This window comes from Myodes glareolus, chromosome 5 (genome assembly GCF_982192425.1).
Source record: "Myodes glareolus chromosome 5, mMyoGla1.1, whole genome shotgun sequence".
Classification (NCBI taxonomy): Eukaryota; Metazoa; Chordata; class Mammalia; order Rodentia; family Cricetidae; genus Myodes; species Myodes glareolus.
Genome location: NC_142030.1, coordinates 34290412 through 34315661, shown reverse-complemented (window position 1 = coordinate 34315661; position 25250 = coordinate 34290412). Strand labels below are relative to the sequence as shown.

Below are 25250 nucleotides of genomic sequence, written 5' to 3'. Positions count from 1 at the left end.
TACCATTGAAGAGTTTCTGTTTATTTCCTTTATACATTTGAAAATGTTTAGCATATCAGTGATAAGAAGCTATGAAATCCCTGTAAGATGGTGATCTTCTGGGATGGGTGACAGTGCCAAAGGCACAGTCTCAGCAGCCTCAAGCTCAGCATCAGGTCCCCTTCTTACCATGCTTCCGTCTCCAGTCTCTCTCCCAGGAGATCAGAGTAAGTGATGACTAGTTCAGAGGCTATATATCTTCCTAAAACGGTTGTTTTAGGAAAGCTCACTTTGACTCCTCCCTGAATGGAGCAATGGTTCTTGGATGTCTTGATCATAGAAAACCCTGAGAGGTCCATGATGGAAGATGACACAGTCCATCCCTCTGGGCGTAAGGAACAAGACTTATAACCAGAGGTACAATAAATGCTGTCATAAAACTCAAAATGAGTGTGACAACCAATATTCCAGCACTCGGATGCTCCTTACACATTCCTGCAGCAACATGGGATTTTGCGATAGGCATGTGAAGGTCTAGAAGTGGTGGGAAGCAGCTTACTGGCTCATCCTCCCCAGATGCTACGTGTGCTCAGCTAACTCCAAGAAGCCTAGAACATAGACACAGAAGCCATACTTTTGTTTCAAAGCAACTTTCTTAGGCTCTATAAGGATAAAATCAATGATGAGTACGCCCAGTGAGCTGAAGGTAATGTGTTCTTTTGCTTGAAATGCCTTAACTCTATGACATGGCCGAAGAATTGCAGCTCAGAGCCGATTCAGTATGCTAGAGTCTCACATTAACCATGCCTTAGCAACTCTTAAGTTTGTACTGGAGAGATGTGCAAAGATCTTCCTATTATTGAGTTTAGACTGCAGATTTTAAAAAATTTATTCTAAAAATAACTGTAGATTCACAGAAAATTGCAAAAAAAGTGGAGTCTCTGTATTTGCCTCATTTACTCTTCACCAACATGAGAGCATGCTTAGCCACTGACTTACACAGCTTGAAAACCAGGACTATTTCATGTACGTCAGCATCTTTGTGATGTTTGTCATGTGTGCAGATTCAAGCACGTGCTATCTTTCCATCATGATGATGACAGCTCTTGCAATGCCACTTCTGCTTACTTCCTTTCACAACTTTCATTTGTTATTTAGAGACTGTCCTATGTAACATGAGGGCCAGCTTGTTGGGGTTTCCGTCCCGCCTGGTACCCCACAACCGGCAAGTCCCAAAGAAAATTACATGGAGATCTCTATAAGTTATAAAGCTGATTGGCCCATTAGGTCAGGCTACTTATTAGCTCTTATAAGATATATTAACCCATTATCCTTATCTATGTTAGCCACACGGGCTCAGTACCTTTCTCAGTGTGACAGCTTACATGTTGCCTCTTTGGTGGTCTGCACAGGAATGGCTGAGGAACTTCCCTGCTTCCCAGAATTCTCCTGTTCTCATTGTATTGCCTCTACTTCCTGTCTGGTTTTCCTGCCTATACTGCCTGCCTGGCCAATCAGTGTTTTATTAAAATATGATTGACAGAATACAGACAATTCTCCTGCATCAGTCCTATAAACTTAATCAGTTTGCAATATTTGAAGACTGGCCCTTTAAACCCTAGAGTAATATCACTGAGATCTGACTAAGTTGTTGCATATTCAAATAATATGTTTCTTTTTAATTGCTGAGTAGCACTCTCTCTATATAGAGAGAGTAGCACTCTATATATGCATGGTATGATACCAGAGTTTGCTCAGCTACTTGTAGATTGAAAGCCATTTGGTTGTTTCTAGTTTGGAACCATTACAAATAAAATTGGCCGTTTACATTTAGTGTAATTATTAAAGTGTTAGAACACAAGTTGACCATCTTATCTTTTGTGTCTGTGCTTTCCTTGATTCTTGTTTTTCCTTTTGCTGCCTTTTTGTGTACAAATAAGGGGATAGTTAAAATTTGGCTTTAACTTATCTATAGTATGTTTGAGTACATTTCTCTATGTGCATATTTTATATATGTTTTATCTCCTTGATAATTACATGCAATTAAATACATGTAATTTTTACAAGTTACTGGTAATGAGAATGTACCATTTTGAGTGGCATGTAGAGACTGAAACTTTTCAGTCTTGATGTAGACTTTTAAGACTTTAATTGTCTGTTAATACATAAAATCTTTGATTTTCTTGGGTGATCTTTTTACATACATGCGAAAAACCACACAAAACATCTTCCAAAGGAATTTTTACAAGCAGGTAGCCTAGAGCCAAGGGAAACAAAGTGAAATTTATAAAGCAATTCAATAATTTGGGTAGCATCGGAGAGCCTGTCTTCCAGAATGTTCCCTCTGCCACTCTGTCTTCTAATTTGAGACTTTTCCTCTTCAGAGTCGTTTATTTCTGTTGGCTGATTGGTCTTCGTGTTTTTGCCATAAGCTACTCTAGAAGGTAGATGGTGAGCGCAACCTGAGGAATGGAGACAGAAGAGACTAAGGCAACTGCTCCAGGCAACCAAGGCAAAACACAGGTCACACTGTGATCATACCAGGGCCACCCAGGCTGGACCTGGCTCTCAGAAACAGGGACTACTGTCATGGTGGATGGTTTCTGTTCTACTTGAGAAAAGAGAAACCCATGGCTTTGTATCAAGTAATTCCAGGCTTAATGCAATTTCCAGGGAATAAACATGGCAGTGGCATTTTATAGAAGGAAAGAGCATCAATATTGAATAAGATGCAGAAGGTGACAGCTAAGTGCTCAGTCTCTCCAATCTTTGCTCTGACCAAAGATTGCCAGCACTTCCTAGCTAAAAATGAGTCTGACTGGAGCGCATGCCAGACAAACCAAAGATGTCTGCCTGCTTGGTTCTCAATCCTAATGAAGTCCAGTGTGCTTAAATCCCTTTCTAAGACCCAGGAAAAAGTGAAAGTGGCAGGAAGCACCTCCAGCGAGGATGGAAAGGAAGCATCATTGTGTACACTAGCCTGACAGAGGGCTGCAAGGCTGCAAAGTGATTCTGAGGACCAGTGATAAGCATGCTGAGAGGTGGCAACTCCAGTGGGGATGAGGCAGGGAGAGGACAGCAGAGACAGCAGATAGGAGAATCCACAGCCAAGACCCAGACTCTTCCTGGCATGGAATGTAGCTGCAATGTTTTTCTTAACTTCTCTTTGCTGACTTCTCTGGATACCTAGGAAAGGTGGTACACATCCTCCAGAGGAAGAGCTTCAGGGGGAGCAGTTGGACTGGGCAGCATCCACAGACTGCTGCTCTGTCCCAGATCATGTTTCTGTGTGGATCCTGAAATGCCAGAGACAGAGAGAAAGAAGCTGTAGTTGTGAGCTCGGCTCTCTAGTGGGCACATCCAAGACTCCACATCCTAACTGGGGTGCTGGGGGTTAGGATTCCTGTAGAAGTCTCCATGCCTGGAATGAAAATGATATGTCCTGAGAGCCTTGGCTAAAACTCTGAATTCACCCAAGATCTCAGAAAGGTACAAGATAGAGTAGCCAGATGTTCCAGACAGCCACTTCACCCAAGACCTCAGCAAGGTACAGGACATAGTAGCCAGGTGTTCCAGACAGCCATTTCTAGAAACCAAGTGCATCATCAGAGTGGATATTAAATCACTTGTGCCGTGCAGTTCCACAAGAATGAAGTAATCATCCACACCTCTCCAGCGAGCTCAGAAGAAATCAACACTTTGGATTCTCCTGCAGACCACAACAGAGATGTCCAAATAGCACTGGGCCTCTAAGTTTCCCACTGTCTTTGCACACTGGTACCAAAAGCACAAACTAAGAACAACAACAACGGCAAAATCCAAACTTTCTTGACAAGCAGTTCCAAGAAGAACCCCAGATTTGGGTGCAAAAAAGAACCACAGAAGTCTCCCAAGGTGGGGGGAGGGTCACAAACTGGCTAAAAGTCACAAGGGAAGAAGACGCAGAAGAATGAAACCTCAGTGTGAACAGATGGGATTTACTGGGGACATAGATGTCTGTCATTTCCAAAACATTCCTTTTTTTAAAAAAAAATTATACCCTTGCTGTTTAATCTTGGCTACCATCTAACTCTCAGCAATAACGCCTTAGTCTCTCAAGCCATGGGACTGCAGGAATGCTCAGTTTTTCCATTTTATCACAAGCTAGGCAAAAGGTGCTGTTGATGCTAGCGAAAGAGGAGGGAGGGAAGGAGGGAAGGAGGGAGGGAGGGAGGGAGGAAGGAAGGAAAGAAGGAAGGAAGGAAATACTAGTTTTGACAACTGCAGGGACTGTCACTATCCCAGCTTTCACCCACAGCCACTGAGCCACAGATGGAAGCCCTGGAGGTTTCCCATCTAAAAGGCAGAACTCTATGCTCTTGCTGAAGGGCCAGACAAATTCTGTCACCAGAGCTCACAACCTGAGGACCTGGCTAGACAATTTATAAATGAATTTATTTGGAGTTTTGCCTAAAACTTGAAAGACAGAAATTCTAAGTCTCTTTCCCCCATAGCAGTGTTAGAACTTGTAGGAAAAGAGAAACAGCTTGTGAGGTGCTCCCTTTAATCCAAGCACTTGGGTGGAAAAGACAGCCCAATCTCTGCTAGAAGACTGACCCCAATAAGAACAGAAATAGATGGGTTTAGTTAGGAAAGGGTAGTACACTATGCTCTGATCCCTGATGCTACAGAGAAAGAAGCAGGGTAGCAGAGAGAAGTCAGGGCAGCAGCAGCAGCAACCCACAGCAAAGGCTATCAGCTCACATCCTGAGACAACAGTTGCCCAGGTGTTAGAGATGCACGGCTGGACAGAAAGATGCTCAGCGCTTCAGTTTCTGACTATCTCTGGCAAGTGTCCTGGTCTACACAGTGAATTCCTGGCTAGCTTAGAGGAAATGTTGCAGGCAGGGTGGAAAAGAAGAAACAAAAGCCGGGAAATATATCCATGCAGACTTAACTATGGGCCCCATCAGCAGACCTGATGAGAATATCTTTTTCCTAAAACCAGAGCTGTTTGAGTGACCATTTCTACTCCCAGTAGATACGTTTCCTGCACGGATCCTTGTGCCCAGGGCTCTGTTGTAGTGATTCACATCTCAGATATAACATCCCCTTTAGATGACTTCCCAATAAATCATCTGTGATATTAAAGGAAGAGAAAGATGTAAGAAGCAACCACACTGGGGAGCCTGTGGCGAGTGGCTTTGTGATGTATATTGCTGGTGGGTAAAAATGTGTACAGTCTACATGATGACATGTGTCACAGCTATTTAAACAAAGACCCTTGGACACACTCTTTGCAGTGATGCAAGACTGCCGGGAAATAATCTAAACCATGGTGCGATGTGTTAGTCACCCAGACGCGCGTCACAGAACCATTTCCATTAGTGCAAAAATTAGAAACAACTTAAATGCCCACAGGAATATATAGTTCTGCATATCATGAGAACGGCCGTCTTGCAGATGTTTGCAGTGTTAGCTTCAAAGACCATGTGACAGCATGGGTTTCAGAACAGGGTAGAAATGACATGAATGCTCTGAGTTTAGCCATGTGGAAGCATACACACAGAAAAATAACTAGGAAGAAAGCATGCCACTGTTACAGCTGGCTTACGCCACAGAATGGTGGACATAGTCAGCTATTCTATTTAAAACTAGATTGTTTTGGTTATTTTTGTAATGAAAAATATTTAATAGACAGGGGAAACTGCAGCAGGAATTTTTAATCTAGATTATTCTGAGATTTTAGAAGTCTGATAGGGAGTGTTGCAAGCTAAGCATCATGAAATGAAAGTGAATCCTAAGGAGCTAGAACATGAAAGATGCTGTCTACTGTGACTTACAGAGTGAAGAAATAAGCCTGTCCCCTGCGCAGAAGCCTCCAGAGTGTGCAATGGTCACTGCCCATGTCCTCCATGGAGGCCTTCAGAGCTGTGCACTGGCCACTACCTGTCTCATGCATGGAGGCCTCCAGAGCTGTGCACTGGCCACTGCCTGTTCCTTGCACGGAGGCCTCCAGAGCTGTGCACTAGCCACTGCCCATCTCCTGCATGGAGCCCATCAGAGCTGTGCACTGGCTACTACTGCATAACTTGCCACCCACTTAGCCAAGTCAGTGGAAGGGCCTTTTTTGCAGGGTATCTTCCTCAGTCCTGTGTTCTTAGGCCTATGAAGTTGTGAGTGAAAGGGACACACGGTAGGGTTGTGTGTGTGTTGGGGGTGGGGTCTTACAATAATGAAAACATTGTCACCACAACTGCTATTTTTGCCTGAAGAACTAGTGTGGCTCCTGACTCTGCCTATGGCCGTCTTTTGGCTGCATTCTAGGCTCTCGTTTGTGAATGGAACTGAAGTCCCCTGAGTGTCTGCTCTGTGCTACCTGGCTTAGAAGCCAAAAAGTCCCTGACTTCTTAAGTTTCTTGGGTCAGAATGCTCCGACCAGCTCCTTTTAGATGGCCTCTCTTCCAGTTGGCACATTACCAAACCAAGATTTCTCCTTTGCACACGGTCCCTGCGTCTACTACAATGACATCTTTCATTATCAAAGAGTCCTAAAGGGCACCGGGCGCGCTCACAGTCCGTCAAGGGCCTTCAGAAAAGCTCCTAGAGCAGCTGTGCAAATGTAATTGCAAGTGCTGCTTCTGACTATTTCCTGGCAAAGTTTAGTGGTAATGCCTGCCCATCTCTGGGCCGTTTGCTTTTCTACCAACCCCTCAGAGACTGCTGGCCTAGAGGCCTACATCCAAAACTTTCCCATGGAATGAGTTTCATATTTGGGAACTGACAATGCGCCCCCAAATGCCAGTGATAGTAGTATGTTAGTAGCATTAGTCCTCTGGGCCATGAGTGACACCAGGAGCATTCAGGACAGAAATGAGGTGGACAGATAGATGAGGGTCCTTTTTTTGTTCCCTGAGCTGCATGTATGAAAAGAAATAATAAAGTTTGCAGAATAGCAAGAGACATAAAACCCCTCAGTCAACCAAACCATAGTCCGAGAGGTAGGGAAAGGTGTTTTATGGCTTGGATGGAAAGACTCCTACAGTAACACAAGAGTCCTTTCCTTTGGGTGCAGCTCACTGCCTCCCTCTTACCACCTCTTCCCTTCCTGGCTCAGGGTCAGGGTCCCAGGTCACCTCCAATCTTCCTGGGAATCCTTGGCCATTGAGTTGGGTGAAACCAAATTGGAAAAGATGGCTTTTCTTGGTGTCGTGGGGGCCATGCTCTTGATTTTGTTCAACTTCTCCCTGGCCTGTTGGCATTTTTGCAGGCACTGTGCACACAGATCCTTCTCTTCCACCAGATGGAGGTTTTCCAGCCTTTTGATGGTGTCTACAAACGCGTCTGTTTCATCGTCCTTTGGAAAGGGGTTCCTCTTTATGTTGAGCTTCTTCAGTTTGGGGAGCTTGGAGATGCTTGCAGGGATGGTATTCAGCAGGTTGTCATGTAGCCCTACCTCATGGAGCTCCTTCAGTGCCCCCAGCGTGGTGGGCACATTGTCTAGGTGGTTGAGGCCAAGATTCACAGTGCGGATGTTCTTGAGCTGGTTCAGCTCCACGGGCAGCCCATTTGTGGTCAGCCTGTTGTTACTCACATTGAGGTAGAGCAGGGAGGTCATCTGACCAATGGACTCGGGGATCTTGTCGATGTAGTTGCTGTGCAGGTCCAGCCATCGCAGGTTCTGGAACTTGGAGATGGAGTCTGGGATCTTCCTGATGAGGTTCCGGCTGAGGTCGAGCTCATCCACATCATTGAGGCGCAGGATGCACTTGGGAAAGGTGGTGATTCCCATCTTGCTCAGATCAAGGCGTTTTCTCCCATCAAAGGTGATTTTGATGCAATTCTTGGCCACACTGAGAGTGATCTTCTTGCCCTTGGGGCCTTTCCCGCCCTTGGCCATGGTCTCTTAGTATGGAAGTGTATTTGAAGGATATTTTTCTGAGTTGATGGTGATGACTTTGGGGAAGGAGTCACATAAAACTGCTAGAAAGGGAGCTCTGATAAGAACAGAATAAGATAAATCTAGTTAGTAGAGGACACCACACTGTGCTGTGACCCCGATGGTCCAGAGAGAGAGGGAGAAAAAAGAAAACAAAACAGGGTAGAGGAGAAGAATCAGGATAGCAGCAGTAGCAAAAGTATCAGAGGTCTTCAACAGTTCTCATCTCTCTAGATGTCAGTTTCCCAGATGTGAGAGGCAGTGCTGAGCTGGAAGATGCTCAGTGTTGCTCTCACTGTCTTATTCTCTGGCCATTTTCCTGGGAAGTAGCCTTCTGACTCCAGGGTGTGTGGTGTGTGTGTGTGTGTGTGTGTGTGTGTGTGTGTGTGTGTGTGTGTGCCTGTCTGTCTGTCTGTCTGTCTATGCCTGTGTGTCTGTGTGTGCATGTATGTGCATGTGTATGCTTGGCTATGTGCTGCTTTCCCATACAGAGTCTCCTTAGCATTGTCAAAAGACCATCCTGGGAGGCTGCAGAGGGAGGGGCTGCTGCATCAAAGGCAGCAGAAGCCTGGACGGGAGGAAATACTGTTAAAAATGACTGTCATGTCCCTTTCACATTTGGGACCCATAAGAGCTAGCAGGCTTTGGTTACTGTAACTACAGAGTGGTAAGAGCAGTCCTGGGTCTGGGGAGCAGCATCCAGAGTGCCCCTCCTCTCCCTAGGCACAGAGGGTGCCAGGGTGGGGCTGCCAAAGCTTCTAGAGAAGCATCTAGAGATGCTCTTTCATCTCCACTGCTCCACAGCCTCCCCCATATCCTTCACACCAACAGTCAACAATAGATTGCTCTGCATAACTAGGTTTGGGGGCAGGCACAGAGAACACCACACAGAGCCCTAGAATGTGGAGAGTTGTCTTAGAAGTCTAGTTCGGCAGTTAGCAATTTTCTCTAACTCTCTTGCCCGAGTCTCCTTGTTTGTGAAAAGAGTCCCTTTACGGAGCTGCTAGGGGATATAGATTGTCTAATACTGCATAGCACTGGTAATGGTGGGTCTTAACCGTTAGTTACTAAGTACACAGAGTGTTCCCACTCTTCAACAGTCTCAGGAGATCCAGTGTTGTTCCTGCTGTCTAGAGAGGGAGACTGATGCTGAGCAGTGAGGGAGGCCTACAGCTAGAGACAGGCTCTACACAGTCAGCAATGGAGCAACACATTCCCAAAAATATCTACAGTCTGGACAAGAGAAAACAGAACAAAATCTAGGAGAGCCAAGTGTAATCTAAGGCAGCCCTGGAGCTTTGTAGTCTTGTATTAGGAAGGAAAACCGGATGTGGAGGGGAATCTAATGCCCCTTTCTGGTCTCTGGGAACACTGCACTGAGGCGCACACACAGATATACACATAATTACCTAATTTAATTTAATTTTTTTTTTTTTTGGTTTTTCGAGACAGGGTTTCTCTGTAGCTTTGGTGCCTGTCCTGGAACTAGGTCTCATAGACCAGGCTGGCCTCGAACTCACAGAGATCTGCCTGCCTCTGTCTCCCGAGTGCTGGGATTAAAGGTGTGCGCCACCATCGCCTGGCCATAATTACCTAATTTATAATTTAAAATTCAAGTCTTTTCTTTTAAAAAGAAACTGAATGCCCTCCTTGACCTCAGGTGTATGAGTAAGACAGGCATTTGACTGTTCCTATCAGTTTATATCGGAAATTCTAGGAAGTGAAATAATGCAAGAAAATGAAGGGTAAACAGAAAAGAATGAAGTCAAGATACCTGTATGTGCAGGTGACCCAACGGTTCACGTAGCGACAACCATGACATGTTTAGGACAGACTTTACAGTAATAACTGAATTTAGCAAGATTATGGAAAGCAAGGTTAAGACACAGCTGCCCTGCCAGATATCTACGTATTAGCAAGTAACAAGCAGAAGCTAAAACTCAAAGAAAAAAAAAAACAATGTTCCCCAAAGGAAAATGCATTCATATTTCAGATATATATACTAATAAGGATTTCTATGATGAAAATTATGAAATAATGACCTAAGGAAAATATCCTTCATGGGAAAACATGGCACGCATGAGTTAGACAACCCAATATTGTTACACTACTTTTCCTGAAATTGGTTGAACAATTTCATAACATGAATTCATGAATAACATGATTCTATTTGAACTCTCGGCAAGATATATACATATGTGTGTGTGTGTGCGTGTGTGTGTGTGTGTGTGTGTGTATTTCATGTTTCTATGTATAAGAATTTCTAAAATTTTGAAATTCTGAAATGTTGAAAGATAAAGGAACTAGAATTAAAGAGCAAGTTTGAAAAAGGGAAAACACTGAAGGAGGATTCATTTAAAATAATTTTAAAACTTCCCATGTAACTAACATGTGTTATCAGTCGAGGGACAGATACATAGACGACCAGGACATAAGACACTGCCCAGAAAGCAGATCTGCACAGATGTAGCCAACACAGTCAACTGCGTTCTGACAAAACTTCAGTAGAAAAACAAACTTTTCAACAAATGGTGTTGGGTGATTGGTCATTCATACATAAAACAATGAAACTGAATAAATCATTAATTATTTAATGGAAATAATTAACTATTAACACAAAGTGGATCATGGATATGAATATAAACTATAAAACTTTTAAAAGAAACTGTAGTGAAAACCAATAGCAAATGATGGAGGGAGGCCGTGCAACCCCTCGTGGAATGCACAACGGGGCGGCCCCTGGAACAGTTGGGCGATTTCTTACAAATTAGCCACACTCTCGTCATCAGCTGTCTCATCCTCCCCAGCAGGTATTTAGGAAAAGAAACACTTCTGTTCATATGAAAGATCACTCCTGTGTCTATCAGTGCCGCGTTCAGAACTGCCCCGCAGGGCAGGTGCATCCTTCAGGAGCTGGAGCCCTTACACTAAAATGTTGCAGAGCGTAACGGAGGTGGCTGTGTTTATAATCTCTGTCTGATTGTTAGGTTTTGTATGTGTGCATTGAAATGTCATACCTCATTCTATAGATGCGTACAGTTATGATGTATCAGTGAAAATAAAAATGCATTTCAAATATCTGTAAAGAACATATTTATTCATATGTGCAATAGCCGAAGTGACTCCTAAGAGCATGCTGTTGCCAAGAAGCAGCCATTGGAATGGTCTGCATGATGAATGAATCCATTTATGTAGCTGCAGGAAACAGATCCACCAGGGCAGGGACTATGGGCTAGGGACAGTAGATTCCCAGGAAGCAGTGTGGCTGAGTGTTCTGGGGATGGTTTTTCTGGACGTGCTTTGGGGACAGTTACATGAGTCTGTATATATTTAAAGTTCAGAGGTTTGCATCCCCTAAGGGGAGATGCTATGTAGCTACATTTTAAACTTAAAAACTAATTGTAACTCCACGGTTAATCTCTGTGACTATCTCTCTGTGCTTGCTTGTTCAGACTAGGTTGGCTCTCGAGGATATTTTGTGTGTGTGTCCACAACAGTTCCATTCTGTCCCTTAAGAGCAGGCAGATGTGCAGCATCTGAACTTTACTGTGAACACGGGTAGAGGTGTTCACGGGAGCCATGTCAGAGAAACTGTTCTACACTTGAGTTCACCAAACAGATGAATTCAGCTCAAGAAAACCTATATATTCATAATCTTCTGTTCATCAGTGTCTCTCAAGGTAGAGTGCCCAGCCATTGCAAATAAAATCAAGAGTCACTAGTGAAACTTGAGTTTCGGATGAACAAGAGAGAGTGTTAATTCGAATATCTCAAATCCTGCATAGGACTGTATTTTACTTGGCAGCTGTAACCTGGGGCCTGAACAAGTAGTAAATAAAATTGCCTTTGTCTGAGGGCCTTTGTAGTCCTTTGAGTCTGATTTAAACCAAGTCCCTTTGCTTATTCTTGCCTGAATCCATCTGTTTACTCCCTGATTGCGTGTACTGAGACCTACCTGGTATCAAGCCTCTGAACGACACACATTGTACATGAACTCACACCCTAGTTTAAATGGTTAAAATCCAGACGATCACTAATTCTGACCACAAGACTGCCCTGCATATTCAAAGGTTGACTGCCATTTGGTTTTCTTCTCCTTAAGATAAATTTAAGCATGGGTTTAAAGGCTCCTAGACAAGACAGAATGCTTCCAGCAGACTGGGATCCAGTCAGACCAGCCGAACCTGCCCCCACAGCCCACCCATGCTGTGGGAAGAAGCCTTCCCAGGTCTGAGTAGTGGGGGCAAGGGAGCCGCTGGGGACTGGCTATAGAACTGGTCCATTAAGGAGCCTCTCTCCAATGGCCCTTTTGGCTCTGAGCCTACCCATTAATCAGCTTAAGGCAAAGTAGGGGGCTGACTGACCTAATGCACTTTGCCACCTCCCTAGTGAGTCTGGATCCCCAGACAGATCAAGCCACGTGGGAACATCAGGACCCTCTCCCCTTTTATTAATGGTCTCCTCAAGGTCACCGTCCGCTGGCTGAAATCATCCATTGTAGGCAGCCTACTACGCTGTGCCAAGAAAGACCCTTCTGATCCCCGAAGCTGCTTAGGCACTGGAATTGGGCCAGGGCCATGAGTTCTGTTTCAGAGGCAGAGAAATCAGGGACCGATCCCTGTCACTTTTCTGTTTAAGGCCAGGCCTGTCCACCCATGGAAAAGGGGAGGAAGCGGTGAAGGTGGAAGAGTTAGCAGATGGTCTTTGATCATTTACTTAGGTCATTAATGATATTTCATTAGCAGATGATCAAAACATTAACTAGATTTGTTCTTACCAGTTCATGGGAGTCTTCAAATATCATAGTGTGGCCAACCCACACAAGGATAAACATGCATAAATACAGCAGACAGACAGATGGGTTGTGGATGAGGGATCTATGGATGGAGGTGGGGTCTTGTTGCACATGCGCAGACTAGAAAGCCCAGTATGAGCGTTTCCAAGGAAGTTCTATTTTTTTTTGTTCTCTACATCTGTGTTTTATACTTGGGATAAGTGGGCCAGTTGGTCTGATTTTAATTTCTGAATAATTTTTCTATCTAGTCATTGTGAATGAAACAGCATGGAAGGACACCCCATGGATATCTAAATTAAAAATGTAATGGCAACCTATATTTTAATACCATCAAAACATTTGCAAATGTCTTCAGCTCTAAGCGCCTTGCAATCATCATAATGCTAGCATGTGTCTGGTGCCTCACACTCCTGAGTCTTGGACTTCATTTTTAAGTAACACTGACTGTTTCACTGTTTAATATGTCTGAATAATTTCCTAGCATAGAATCACAATAATTACTTCATTCTTTGACTGATGTCTTAGATATAGGATAGACACATAATTGAACTGGACCTGCCAAATTACCACTGTTTTTTTAACCAGTGTTTTGGGGAAACTTCACATCACACGGATGATAAATAAGAAATACCCTTGGCTTGTGGGCTCTCATAGGCAGCAACAAGAACTTCCCTAAGAAATCCATTAACCCCTAAGTACACTGAGTCTCAGTGCAGCATAATGTTATACCCTGATGACCCCTCCTCACTTTTAAGAGAACAATGCGTGGACTCTACCCAGTCTCCCAAACAGCCCAACTTCGCAACACAGCACCTGTGGAGTGCTGGTGGGAACTGCCCACCACTGAGAGAGGGGTTCGTGTGTCCCACTAACTAGACTGGGAAAATAACACAATTTAAAATAAAATAAAAAAAAAACCTTCCAAGTATGATGCTGAGCAGTTGTTACTTTTGCTCCCACCTGGAAGTCAAGAAATCTCAGGGTTCATCATCCCAGACTGAGCATCCTTGGAACTACGTTTGTTCTTTTTCCCATTACATTTACTGGGCAGGGAACAAACTGGCTCACCTGCTTCTGTGGTTGCCCACATGGCTTCCTATCATTCCACTAAACAGGTGCTACTCACTCCAAGGAAGGGCTTTAGTGTCCTATGAAGAGTCACTTGAGAGGCAAAGACAAAAGTCCCTGAGTCCCCTTTGTGGAGACAAAGTGTCTGGAGCTCCTTACAGCTCTCCCCCAGCTCAGCACTGATTCCTGACTTAGGCGCAGTCTGGGCTGGGAGAAAGGATTACTGCTTGTCCAGCACCCGTTCTGGACCAGGAACTGTGTGCTGTTTGTTTCATGGTGTCATTTAGAGTGTTATGGGAGTGTAGCTGTGAAATGTTCCACTCTTTCGGCCTACTGCCCCTGCTTTGGAGAGGTGTGGGCAGTGTGGATGGAATCGTACAGGGTTGTGATCTCAGCGTTTTCTAATGTCTGTGGTGGAATGCTGCTAGCTGTCCAGAGTTGTGCGCTATTATTGACAAAGTGAGGTCCTTGCTGTGAACATGCCGCTGGTCCCTTATACATCTCCAGTCCCTATAGCCATTCTACCAGAGATCAACCCGATTTATTAAAGAAATAGAGTTTAGACTCACAATAGTCAAGTGACTTGCCCCAAGTTACACAGGCCACAGGCAAAGTCAAACCTAGATGGTTCAGAAAGCTAAATTTATATACAGACTTCCACTACTGCTGCCTGCCCCTCAGCCTCCTTTATCTGTGCTACAGTGGTAGTAAATGTCTCCCATGGGGGTCACAGTGCTGGCTTCCGCTCCCTCCAAAATGAGGAAGACATTCTGCAATCCTAGTACTACCAGACTAGAACCCCGTCCAACCTTCTGCAGCAGAATATTAAGACCGTGCCCCAACCCAAGAAGGTGAATTCTTACTAGCAGGTTCCATGACAGTGGGACCCAGGAGTGCTAGGGTCTCCAGATTCTCAGTGACCAGATACTGGCTCTGTACAGGCGAATGTTACCTATCTTGATATGAGAACTGTTTGAAGGAAATGAGCTCTTTGCCAACTAGATAGTGAGACAGGAAGTTTGGCCTAAGTTTCTGAGAGGGTCAGCTATCCACATATCCCGCTGAACTTCTGGAGGGAACATACGAAGATGGGAATTGTAGAAACCATTTAGGCTGACCCTTTAATCACTTCATAGATTAAGTATGTATGTGTGTGTGTCTATGTCTATCATGTAGATATATACAAAGTATAATTTTAGTGATATTTAATGGCCTTGATGTGGTAGTTTAACTCTTAAAATCAAATGAGAGAGAGGAAAAGGGGGCGTTTAGAAGTCATACATAAGTCATACAGCAGCTCGATAAATGTGTGCTTGCATGTTTGCTTATGTGGGCAGTGATGAAGACAGGGATTTTGTCCTTCAGCTCTTTCAGTACCCGTGGAGCTGACTTAGTGTGAGCATCTTTTTATACTGAATGAACTGAGGACGCGAACAGAAGATTCTCACCCAGCCTGGCCTGAGCTAAGAAGCTAACTGCACTCGCTGCCCCTGCCGCAGCAGCCACACTTTTGCTCTGGAGAGGACTGGCTGTTCTTCTCCACACGAGCTCACATGAAAAGCCAACCCTTCTGCTAGGAATGGTGGTGTACGCCTGCAATTCTAGGACTTGAGAGGCAGCGGCAAAAGTATCATAACAAGTTTATCATAACAAGTTTAAGGTCAGCCTGGTCTACACATTGATAGCTTACTCGTAAAACACACACACACACACACACACACACACACACACACACACACGGGAAGAGCTAGAGAGAGGTTGAGGACAGACAGAGAGCCTTCTGAGAGGTACCTCCACCATAGCCTATGGTCTGTGGACAGGCAGCAGACAGCAGGCCACTCGGTGCACATGGCCTCAATTGTTTTCTGCCCCCTCTACACCACCTCTCCTAGTGTCATGTAGCCATACCAGCCTCACACACTTTTCTTCACTGGGGGCTTTCTCTTTGTCTTTCTGCCCACCCACCCTGTATCTCTCCTCAGAAACAGGGCTGTTCTTCGCATTCTACAGAGGAGGCTACTGAGGAACTGGTTGGGGGTGGGGGTGAGTGATCCATCCCAGCTCACATGGAGACTTGTTCTAGATTTGTAGAGGAGGAAGCTTCTTCCCATCCTGTCCCAGCTCCTCCCAGCCTGGAGAGTAGCAGTGTCTACATTCTCTACATGGTGACCATTGATTCGGAAGTTATCTGGTTAATATGATAATTCCGTTCTGAGGATTTTTGCTGGGACCTTCTGTGTTTGCAGCCCTGCCCACCCTCGCATTATTTACTTCTCTCTCTGCACCAGCGTGGCTTGGCATACGTACTGCCTGGAAGCGCTATCAGTCAAACTGTCCTCTTCCCCCTGGTGGGTAATAAGAACTCAACTTTTATTTGGAGCAAAAGTTCCCCAGGGGTCACATGGCCCCATAACAAAAGATTATGATTTCTTATTGGTTTAATAGCATCTATTTTGTAATTCTGAATGTACTCTGTTTTAATTGGATTTGTTAAAGGAACAAGAGGGAATAGGTGCCTTACAATTAAAATAAAATTTTAAGATTATTAGTTTAACAGACTAGAAAGGCCTTGTTCATCAACCACATGTTCCAAACACGCAAACCAGCCTGAACACAAGCAGAGGACAAAGGGCTCATGTCAACCCAGTGCTTCCAGACCCTAGCAGTGAGCTTCTAACGGGGTTTCAAGGTCTGCTCTTGCAGGCAGAAGTTGCTTCTATTTGTTTTTGTTTTTTTTTTTTGTTTTTTTGTTTTTGGCTACAGTCACCCCTCCTCTTGCAAAGCAGAAAATTGGGGTTCAGTGAAGCAGTATGGTAGAGCGGGGAGATGTCCAGAGCTGTTCGCCCAGGGTGCTAACCGCGTGGTCCCCACTCATCCTCCACGTGAAGCTGGACAGCCTTCTGCGCCTCATGAGCTTTACGCTGGTAATAGACACCACAGAGACTGATTCCAGGGCAGGGGTGCCGAGATACAAGGGAAGAGCATGAGGAGCAGGGAGACGGGCGTGGACAGTGGGCTAGAAACTGCCCATAGTGCACCCATGCTGGGTAGAAATCCCCTACAAACTGCGGCCTGACACTCCCGTGTACCACAGTGGTACCCGACCTTCCAAAGGCTGTGACCCTTTAATAGAGTCCCTCATGCTATGGTGACCCCCACCTATAAAATTATTTCGTTGCTACCTCATCACTGTAGTTTTGCTGCCGTTATGAGTGATAATGGAAGTATCTGATATGCAGGATATCTTATGTGCAACCCCCGTGAAGGGTCCTTTGGCCCTCCCCCTCAAGAGTCACAGCTCACAGGCTGAGGATCACTGATGCACTATGGCAGCCATTCCTGTCACCTAGGCTTTTCTCCATCCTGGACGACAAGAGGACCCATGGAGGTGCGCAGGGCTCATATCACATGGGGTCTGCAATACATGCATTTTTGCTTGTGCCCCAACACATCTTGGCCCTGTATAATTAACTTGATTCATTGTTTTTCCATCCATGTTAAAATGATTCCTGGAACACAATATTTTTTCAGAGTTTTGTGGTTTGAAGGAGACTCAGGCACTCGAGTATTGGCTAATCACTGAAAATGATGGCCAGCCTTGCGTGTGATGCTCTTGGGGTCAGGAATACTATGGGTTTTTTTTTTTAGTTATAGATTTTTAAATTTGTGTACATGACATATAATGATGGAGGCCAGAAGTAGGTGTTGGATCCATTAGACTGGAGTTACAGGTGGTTGACCTAGCCCACCTAGCAAGGGTGCTAGGAACCACCCTTGGGTCCTCTGGGAGCAAGTGCGCCTAATCAAAGAGCCACCTCTCCAGCCCTATGGTAGTGTGTGTGGTTACAGAAGAGAGTGTTCTGGAAGGGCTTGTTAGTACCATAGCTGGAGCTGGTTTAACGGAGTTAAACCTGGAAGAGAAGGAGAAACATCCAGAGGGAGAGATTGCCTATGGGGAAGGAGTGAGGAGATGGTGCAGAAAACAGGAGAGATGCACCCAGCCATTGGGAATGGATGGAGTTGTTTCTAAGATCCCCTCTTTAGAAAACAAAGATAGAACTCCTGCATACAAAATAGTTAAAAAGCAGCTAAAATGTCAAATAAAAGATGATTGGTGAATAATTAATGTATGGTAACAGAATGAATCAAATATAAAATAAAGCAAAACCCTTTTTTTTCCAAAAGGGAGGATGTTTAAGATGTGTCAGCAAGAAAGTATTAAATGTCCATATGAGCCCAGTGCTCTTATGAGTACATTCACACACACACAAACACACACAGAGAAGTAGCAATGGAAAAAGCAGCCAGCAGCAACAATCATACCCTCTGGAAAGTACAGTATTGCTGTCGGCAGTTTCTGGATTCTCTGTAATGTATATGGAAAAGTTCACATACACTCGCAAACACGACATTTTTTTCATGTTCCACAAATTTTGGTCACTTTTCTACTCTGTTTAAAGTGTGTACATGTGTGGGCATGTATGTGTGTGGGCATGTGTGTATGTGTGTGTAGGCATGAGTGTGTATGTGTGTGTGTGTGTGTGTGGGTGGGTGAGACAGAGAGAGAGAGAGCAAGACTCTAAGATGTTAAACATATGAGTGACCCTTCCTGATTACTTTGGAAAGACATGACTGTTACCAAGAATGATGTCAACTATTTCTGCTGTGTTTAGTGAGGGCAACTTCTCAGATCTCTCATGTACTGGGACCATGTGGTCTGTCCCTTTCCAGGTGTATATGAGAGCACTGTGGAGCAGGCAACAGGAGCTGGCATTCTCAACTCTGGCCATGTAACATGTCTGGAATCAGTTTGCCTATCTTCAAAACACATCAGTAAGCTGTAATTTGTTAAAAGGAAAGAAAGAATGAAGGAACGAAAGGAGGGAGGGAGGGAAGAAGGGAAGAAGGAAGGGAGGAAGGGAGAAAGTAAGGAAGGAAGGGAGGGAGGGAGGGAGGGAGGAAGGAAGGAAGGAAGAAAGGAAGGAAGGAAGGACGGAAGGAAGGAAAGAAATATGGTGATTCGTATATGCCAAGGACTATGGTGGGTACTCAGTGATGTTAGCTCCTGCGGACTGAGATTAACCTGGCATTCACCATCTCCTCCCTCCCACCAGCAACCCTGGACACTATCTTTGGTCTATTATGTCAGGTGTAGGTTTGGGAAACAGTCTTTGCAGACTCCCGAATGAAACCACTGCAATTTTTAAATGCATACTGTTACTATCACCAGCATTATAAGAATATAAAAGCAACTTATAGATACATTTACTGCTTTTAATCTCTAGAGTTCTGTATAGTGCAAGCGAATCATTCATTCATTTGTTCATCCATCCCTACATCGGTTTTTATTGGGGTTGTGCTATAGGTCAGGTCAGGAGACAGGCAGTGAATGACTAAGGCAGACAGTGTTGTGGTTTTCATGAATTTCCCACTTGCTGAGCAATCAAGTCAAGAAAGCCAGGGCCATTTCCAATGGTGTAGATGCTCTGCAGAAGATAGAAGTGATTGTGTAGTAGAGAGGGCTGGAGTTAGGATGCAGATATTGGCGGATGGGGATGGCTAATCTCAGAGGGGAACTGAGAAGTCCCCTCTAGGAAGGTGCCGTTTGGCCTGTTACTTGAATGCTTAGGAGACATCACATGAGAAGACTGGAGGAAGAATAATAGCCCAGGGAGAGGGATGTCTCCATGACAGATGTCCTGAGAGCTGGGAGAAGCCTGGGCTGGTAAGGGAGCTGTGAGAGCATCTTGAAGAAAAGAGAATGAAGAGATGGAGACAGGGAAGAACAAAATGTGGGCGGGGCCTGGCACATGGAGGAAAGAGAAGGACTATAGCTGTGGTTACCCACTTCCTGCTAAGATGGGACTTTGAGGTGGGTGAGTTTCTTTACATTTACAGGCTGTGGAAAGATCTCAGGGTACAAAAGGCATGTGACACAAAGGATACTTAGTATGTGTGAGAGGTGGGTGGGTACCTCCTTAGGAGCAGGCCTGCCTGAGTCTAGCTAGGAATAACTGGCTGCTGGGAAGACAGGAAAAGGGAAAAGACACACAGGGTAGTGGCAGAGGAAGGCAATGTGTGCCCAGAGGTAGGTTTGATATCTGTAGTATAAGCAGTTGATGGAGCCTTAGGGGCCTTGGCATTTACTATTCCTTTTCCACCCCACTCCCCTTTTTTATGGGGTATAAGTTATGTCTGCGTGCTTTGTGAGCCCCAGCTCATTTAACCCATATACACCCCACTTCCCAGAAGAAACCTCCAGGCTTGACAGCCTGTCCTTTATCAGTCACACACTACTAACTTAGAGCCCGCGTCTCTTGTTTCCTTGTGCTGTGAACCTAGCTTCTGACTGGTTTGTCAATAGAAGTTTGACTTTACAGTGAACTGCAATGCATTTGGCTTTCTGAGCCAGCAGGCAAGCTTCTGATGCATTACCCTCTCTAGGAGCTGGAGGGAGCTCAGCTAAGTGATGTGGGAATGTTTTTCCAGCCCTATATGTGACTTTGTACAAGGCCTTTCCTCATGGCTCAAAGGCATGTGTGTGTCACACACTTAGCCATGGTATTAGACAAGTCTCATTACCTGAGACTGAGAGAGAGCTGGGAAACATTGATCCACAGTTGGCAGTGGATCAAACTTGTGATAAACTGAGGTGACTATCACAGTGGGTCACCTGTCAGTTACGCACCTTGGGTTCTGTAGGCACAGGGAAAGGTACCTGGAAAGATCACCTGGCTTTCACTTTTTGGCCACTCTGCCAACAGAAGGGGGCAGTGTATGAAGTTCTCCCCCTCCCAGTTCCAAGAGACTCTATGGAGACCTACAGAGAAGCTAGTGGCACCAAGCACCAGCATTGACAAACGAATAGACAAGCTTGGGCACTCCAGGACTCTGTGGGACACGGTGGCTTTCTCAGCCCCTCCCTTCTGCTCTGGAAGCTGACACTCAAACCCAGAGGACAATGTATCTTTTTTACCCGGACCAGTCACTGCTCTGCTCCTCTATGTGTGACTTTGTCCAAGTCTCTTGACCTCTCCGAGCCTGCATTTTACCTCCGCCTGCCATGAGCCAGCAAAAAGAAAAAAAAAAAAAAAAAATGTCCAGAGAGACCCAGCTTTTAGGAAGAACCAAATTGTGGCTCCATGTCTCCCTTGCCAAGCTTACTCATGGCTCCAGACACCTGAAAACCAGCCTGTATCCCCAGCTAGCTGTTTGTCCTGGCCAGGGCTCAGGGTGTGTGGCCTCCTCCCCTAAATAATGCATTAGCTGGTGTCTGGGCTCTGTAGGGAGGCAGCCGGCAAAGCAGACATTTGCGAGCTGTTTACTGAGAGCAGAGAGAAGCCGATTTGGGGCAGATGAGCAGGCACAGGCCACCAAGGAGCAAACCTTACCTGCCTTTCCTCCTGGTGCTCCTCCACTGTGCAACTTTGTCACCAGGCAACAAGGGTCTTGGGACTTGGAGTTAATTAGCATAATCTTGACCCAGCCTACAAAGGGAAAGGGAAAGGCAAAAGGCTGAGGTTGCTTACTAGTCTCCCAGGGAGAGGAAACCTGATCTGTGTGTGTTTTCCCCGGCTTCAAGCAGCAGGGTGGGGAAAGAGGGTGAGAGTTTCCAAGGAAGAGACTTTCCATGGCAACCGCCCCAGCAGACACTGAACAGTTCACATGGCACACTTTAAGGGAAGCCATGTTCAGTAGCCTTCAGCCCCAAGAGCTATCGTTCGAGTTCCTTCCTATTTCCCGTGTATTTGTGGGTTTTCCTGCTCTTCTGTTGTGGGAGGGCTGTCCTTTTGATGTTTATTTACTTGAATTTATTGACTTCTCTTGCAGCTTTATTTTTTTCTTTCACCCGATTGGAGCAAAGCAACCCCAGTGCTCATGCGGTCACACAAGCAGGCAATCATGTTAGCTGTTCTCAGCCAGCATTGCTGTGCTGTCCCAGGGATCTGTATCTTCACCTAATGCACTAATCCAAGCCTGACCTGGATGGTGTCACGCTGAACCAACCAGGAGCACAGCTGCAGTTCACATACCTGCCTGTGTATTGGCTTTGTTTGATAACTTTGTCAGTGATTCTCGACCTTCCTAAGGCTGCGACCCTTTAATACAGTTCCTCGTGTTGTAGTGACCCCCAACCATAAAATTATTTCCATAGCTACTCCTTAACTGCAACTTTGCTACCGTTATGAATCGTAATGTAGATATTTGTGTTTCCTGGTGGTCTTAGGCGACTCCTGTGAAAGGGTTGTTTGACCCCAAAGGGGTTGTGACCCACAGGTTAAGAACCTTTGCTTTAGATCAAATTTCTCGTATTTAAGAAAATCAGTCAAACAACAAGTATTAACATCATTCTGCAAATAAGAAAATGACATTGTAGGAATGACATGAAGAAACAAAATTATTATTGTAGTGTTAATTCCTCTAACTGAACATGATTTAGAAAACAAATAGCATGGCTAGCAATTAAGTAAAATATTTTAAAATTGATCTATAATTGATCCAAACAATTAAAAAAATTTATAGAGAAGCAAACTGAACTAATTTTAATTTAAAAATATAAAGAAAATTTGCCATTAAGTAAAGATCTTGATGTCATGATACTACTATTTTATGTTTTTGCCTAAAGATAATATAAAATGCATTCCTGAATCTACACAATAAATTACTTAACTGAATTAAAAATATAATTAGAAAAAATTAAAAATACTCAAAATTTTACTGCATGGTATATTTATAATTTGAATACATATATACATACATATATGAATACTTAAGTTAGAAAACATAATTTAAAAGCCTTGAAATTAAGATAAATGAAAACACAAAATCAATAATTTTTCATAAAAGATATATATATATATATATATATATATATATATATATATATATATATAAAGAAAACATCTTTAAAGTACTGATACGTAAATTCTTACAGAAAGGGAAGCCAGGTGTAACTCTGGCAGCTAGCTGTAGTAGTTGCAGTGAAATAGGCATGGTCTTCGCTTATGATGAGGAAGTGGGCCGTAGTAGGAAGTCAGACAATAGGTGAGACATCCCTGTAATCTGCAGCAGGCCAGACAGCCATGACATCCTATCATTAAGTCTAGAACTGTATGCAAGGTGTGTGTGCTAAGGAGGGCTAAGGAGGGAACAGAGAAGACATGAGAGAAAGAGCCACTAATCAAAGCAAAAGTCTGAAAGAAATATGTCTTCTTGTGCATTTTTTTCTTTTTTTCTTTCTTCTTTTCTGTTTTTTTTTTTTTTTTTTTTTTTGACAGTGTCTAACTCTTTAGCCCAGGATAGCTTCAAACTCTGTGATCTTCTTGCCTCAGCCTTCCCCATGGCAGGTCTACATGTATGAATCACTATGCTGAGTTCTCCTCACTGATTTCTATTGATTTGTTACCTGAATCTGAAAACTGGGGTTCAGGTTAACCTGAATTTGCTTCTGGGGTTCAAACAACAAGGCAACTTGGGAATTAGATTTCCAATGCTCGCCTCTTGGTTTCTTGTGACTGCTCATGGCAGATACTGTCCCTGGCAACATTTGGCACAGAGAACCAGTTCTTGTCAGACTAAGAACTGGGCAGGACACAGGCTCCCCTGTCCTGAGGCACACAACAAACCCACCAGCAGAGATATTATTCCAGTTTGCTGAAATTAGTAAATCTTCTTCATTATGGATTGGCTTTTTTTTTCTAGATGATTGAAAATCGGATCTCCCAGCTCCCTACTAACCCATCCTATCGTGTCTTTCCAACTGTTTTCTAAAAGACAAAACAGCATAGGAGTTGGGCATGAATATGTTTTTTCTTCGAGTCAGAAGCCCATGTTAAACATTGAGCTCTCCTTGAATATCTTCCAAGTTGGGACTAGACCTAGGGTTAAAGCTTGGGAGGAGACTCCAGGTTCCATCCCTGAAGGGTGGAGAGGATATAGATTCCAGGTAGTCAAGTAAATGGAAGAAAGATTGTTCTGGGGACTAATCCACCATGTTTGAAGGCCCAACTCTAGGGAGCTTTGTTGAGCCCTCTAAAGAGATGTAAGTTCTTGGAATACAGCTGGGGTACCATTCACTACCACCCTTCCAGAAGATTGGCTTCCAAATGCTGTTGGGATGCTGGTCTGGTGAGCCTATCCTAGACCAACAGAGTCTCAGCATGGGCATGAAGCAAGCCCAGAGCACTGATCTATACAGCCCCTGGGGTCTGGAAAGCCCCCAAGGTAACATGTGATCACAAATGGAGAAAGCCCAGTTGGAAATCCCTTCAGAATAAAGAAGGGAGAATTTGAAGTGGATCCATCATGCAGCTCATGAGAGATTGTTCTTTCATCTTTGAAAGTTATCCAGAAGAAAGTGAATATTGATGCCTAGAGATGGAGAGGCGATAGATGGGCTGTCTTCTGTGGGTACCAAGCTACACCACCCTCAGCCTAGACAAGGTCATACTCTCTCATCTTTAACAGCTTCAACCAAGAACTTCTGTTCTTCTAAACTCAGTTTCAAGTTGCCAAAGGGCCCAGAAACATGCCTAGTAACTCCATTCAGACTCCCAGTGAACTATGGGAGTCAGCTGAATTGAAAGAACAGGTTATACATTATTCCAGAATCACCTAGAAGGGATGGGCAGAATGGAGCAGGTCTTCATCAGAAAGCAGGTCCCACTCTGGCCGCCACACTTCTCTTCCTTCTTGAGCATAAAACAGTCAAGCCACCATTCTTGACGAATGCCAGTATCTGGTGCTATCACACCCATAGGGGATGCTGGGTCCACACCTGCTCCAGCCTTATCCACACTGATGCTCACACTTGATCACCACACTCCTATGTAAGTCCAACTAGTGTGTAGGAAGTACAAGCTAAGAAAGGTTCAGATGGTCTTGGTGTCCATGTGTCTTAGTCAAATGGGGCAGAGTGACTGTGAGTCCAGGTTTTCTCATCTCTCTGAAGCCACATGTCTTCCCATTGCTGCCTCTTCTGAAACTCAGGGGGGCTTTAGAAAGTCAGGAGCCACATCTGACATCGTATTGACTCCCGAACACATCTTATTATGATGGATAGTGCAGTTTATCAATGGAAGAAATGACTTTTATCAGTCACCAGGTATGGATAACAGTGCCACGGACTACTTAAAGAGGCAGACTTATGTTTTCAATATATTATTGAGAAATAATATATTTAAAAGTAGAACTCACTTTTGGCTAGATGTCTTATCACCATTGGTAATGGAGTTCTTCTACGATGGTAGCAGGCGTGGTGGACCTTCCTTGGAGCTCATAGCCGGTGATCTGGGGCTGTGGACTAGGAAAGGCCTTCTTTTCTCTAACATCATTCCACTTGAGAGAAACCTCACAAAGACCAGCAGAGTTCTAGAATGTTTTCTAAAAGAAATGATGGCAGAGGCTTCTTCATTTCCTGAACTCTGAAAGACCAAATTTTACCCCCAAATTATCACTCTTCTTTCGTATTCTAAAATAAAAGGTAAGGTT

General features: G+C 44.4%; 2 protein-coding genes across 10 annotated transcripts in view; one reads left to right on the top strand and one right to left on the bottom strand.

Annotated features, from left to right (window-relative positions):
* Wdfy4 (WDFY family member 4) overlaps positions 1–25250 on the top strand; it is a 236893-nt gene that overhangs the window by 174938 nt on the left and 36705 nt on the right. The window lies entirely within an intron of this gene.
* Positions 614–25099, bottom strand: Lrrc18 (leucine rich repeat containing 18). 2 transcript variants are annotated; one of them, XM_085687838.2, is made up of 4 exons: positions 24957–25099; positions 21152–21247; positions 7053–7955; positions 614–2441 (listed from the first exon to the last, which is right to left on the bottom strand). In XM_085687838.2, the coding sequence occupies exon 3, from the start codon at positions 7856–7858 to the stop codon at positions 7091–7093; it is 768 nt and encodes a 255-aa protein (XP_085543964.1). In that variant the 5' UTR covers positions 7859–7955; positions 21152–21247; positions 24957–25099; the 3' UTR covers positions 614–2441; positions 7053–7090. The 2 variants fall into 2 exon arrangements, with proteins under 2 accessions (XP_085543964.1, XP_048277570.1); XM_048421613.3 differs by having other exon boundaries at positions 7095–7955; positions 24957–25098.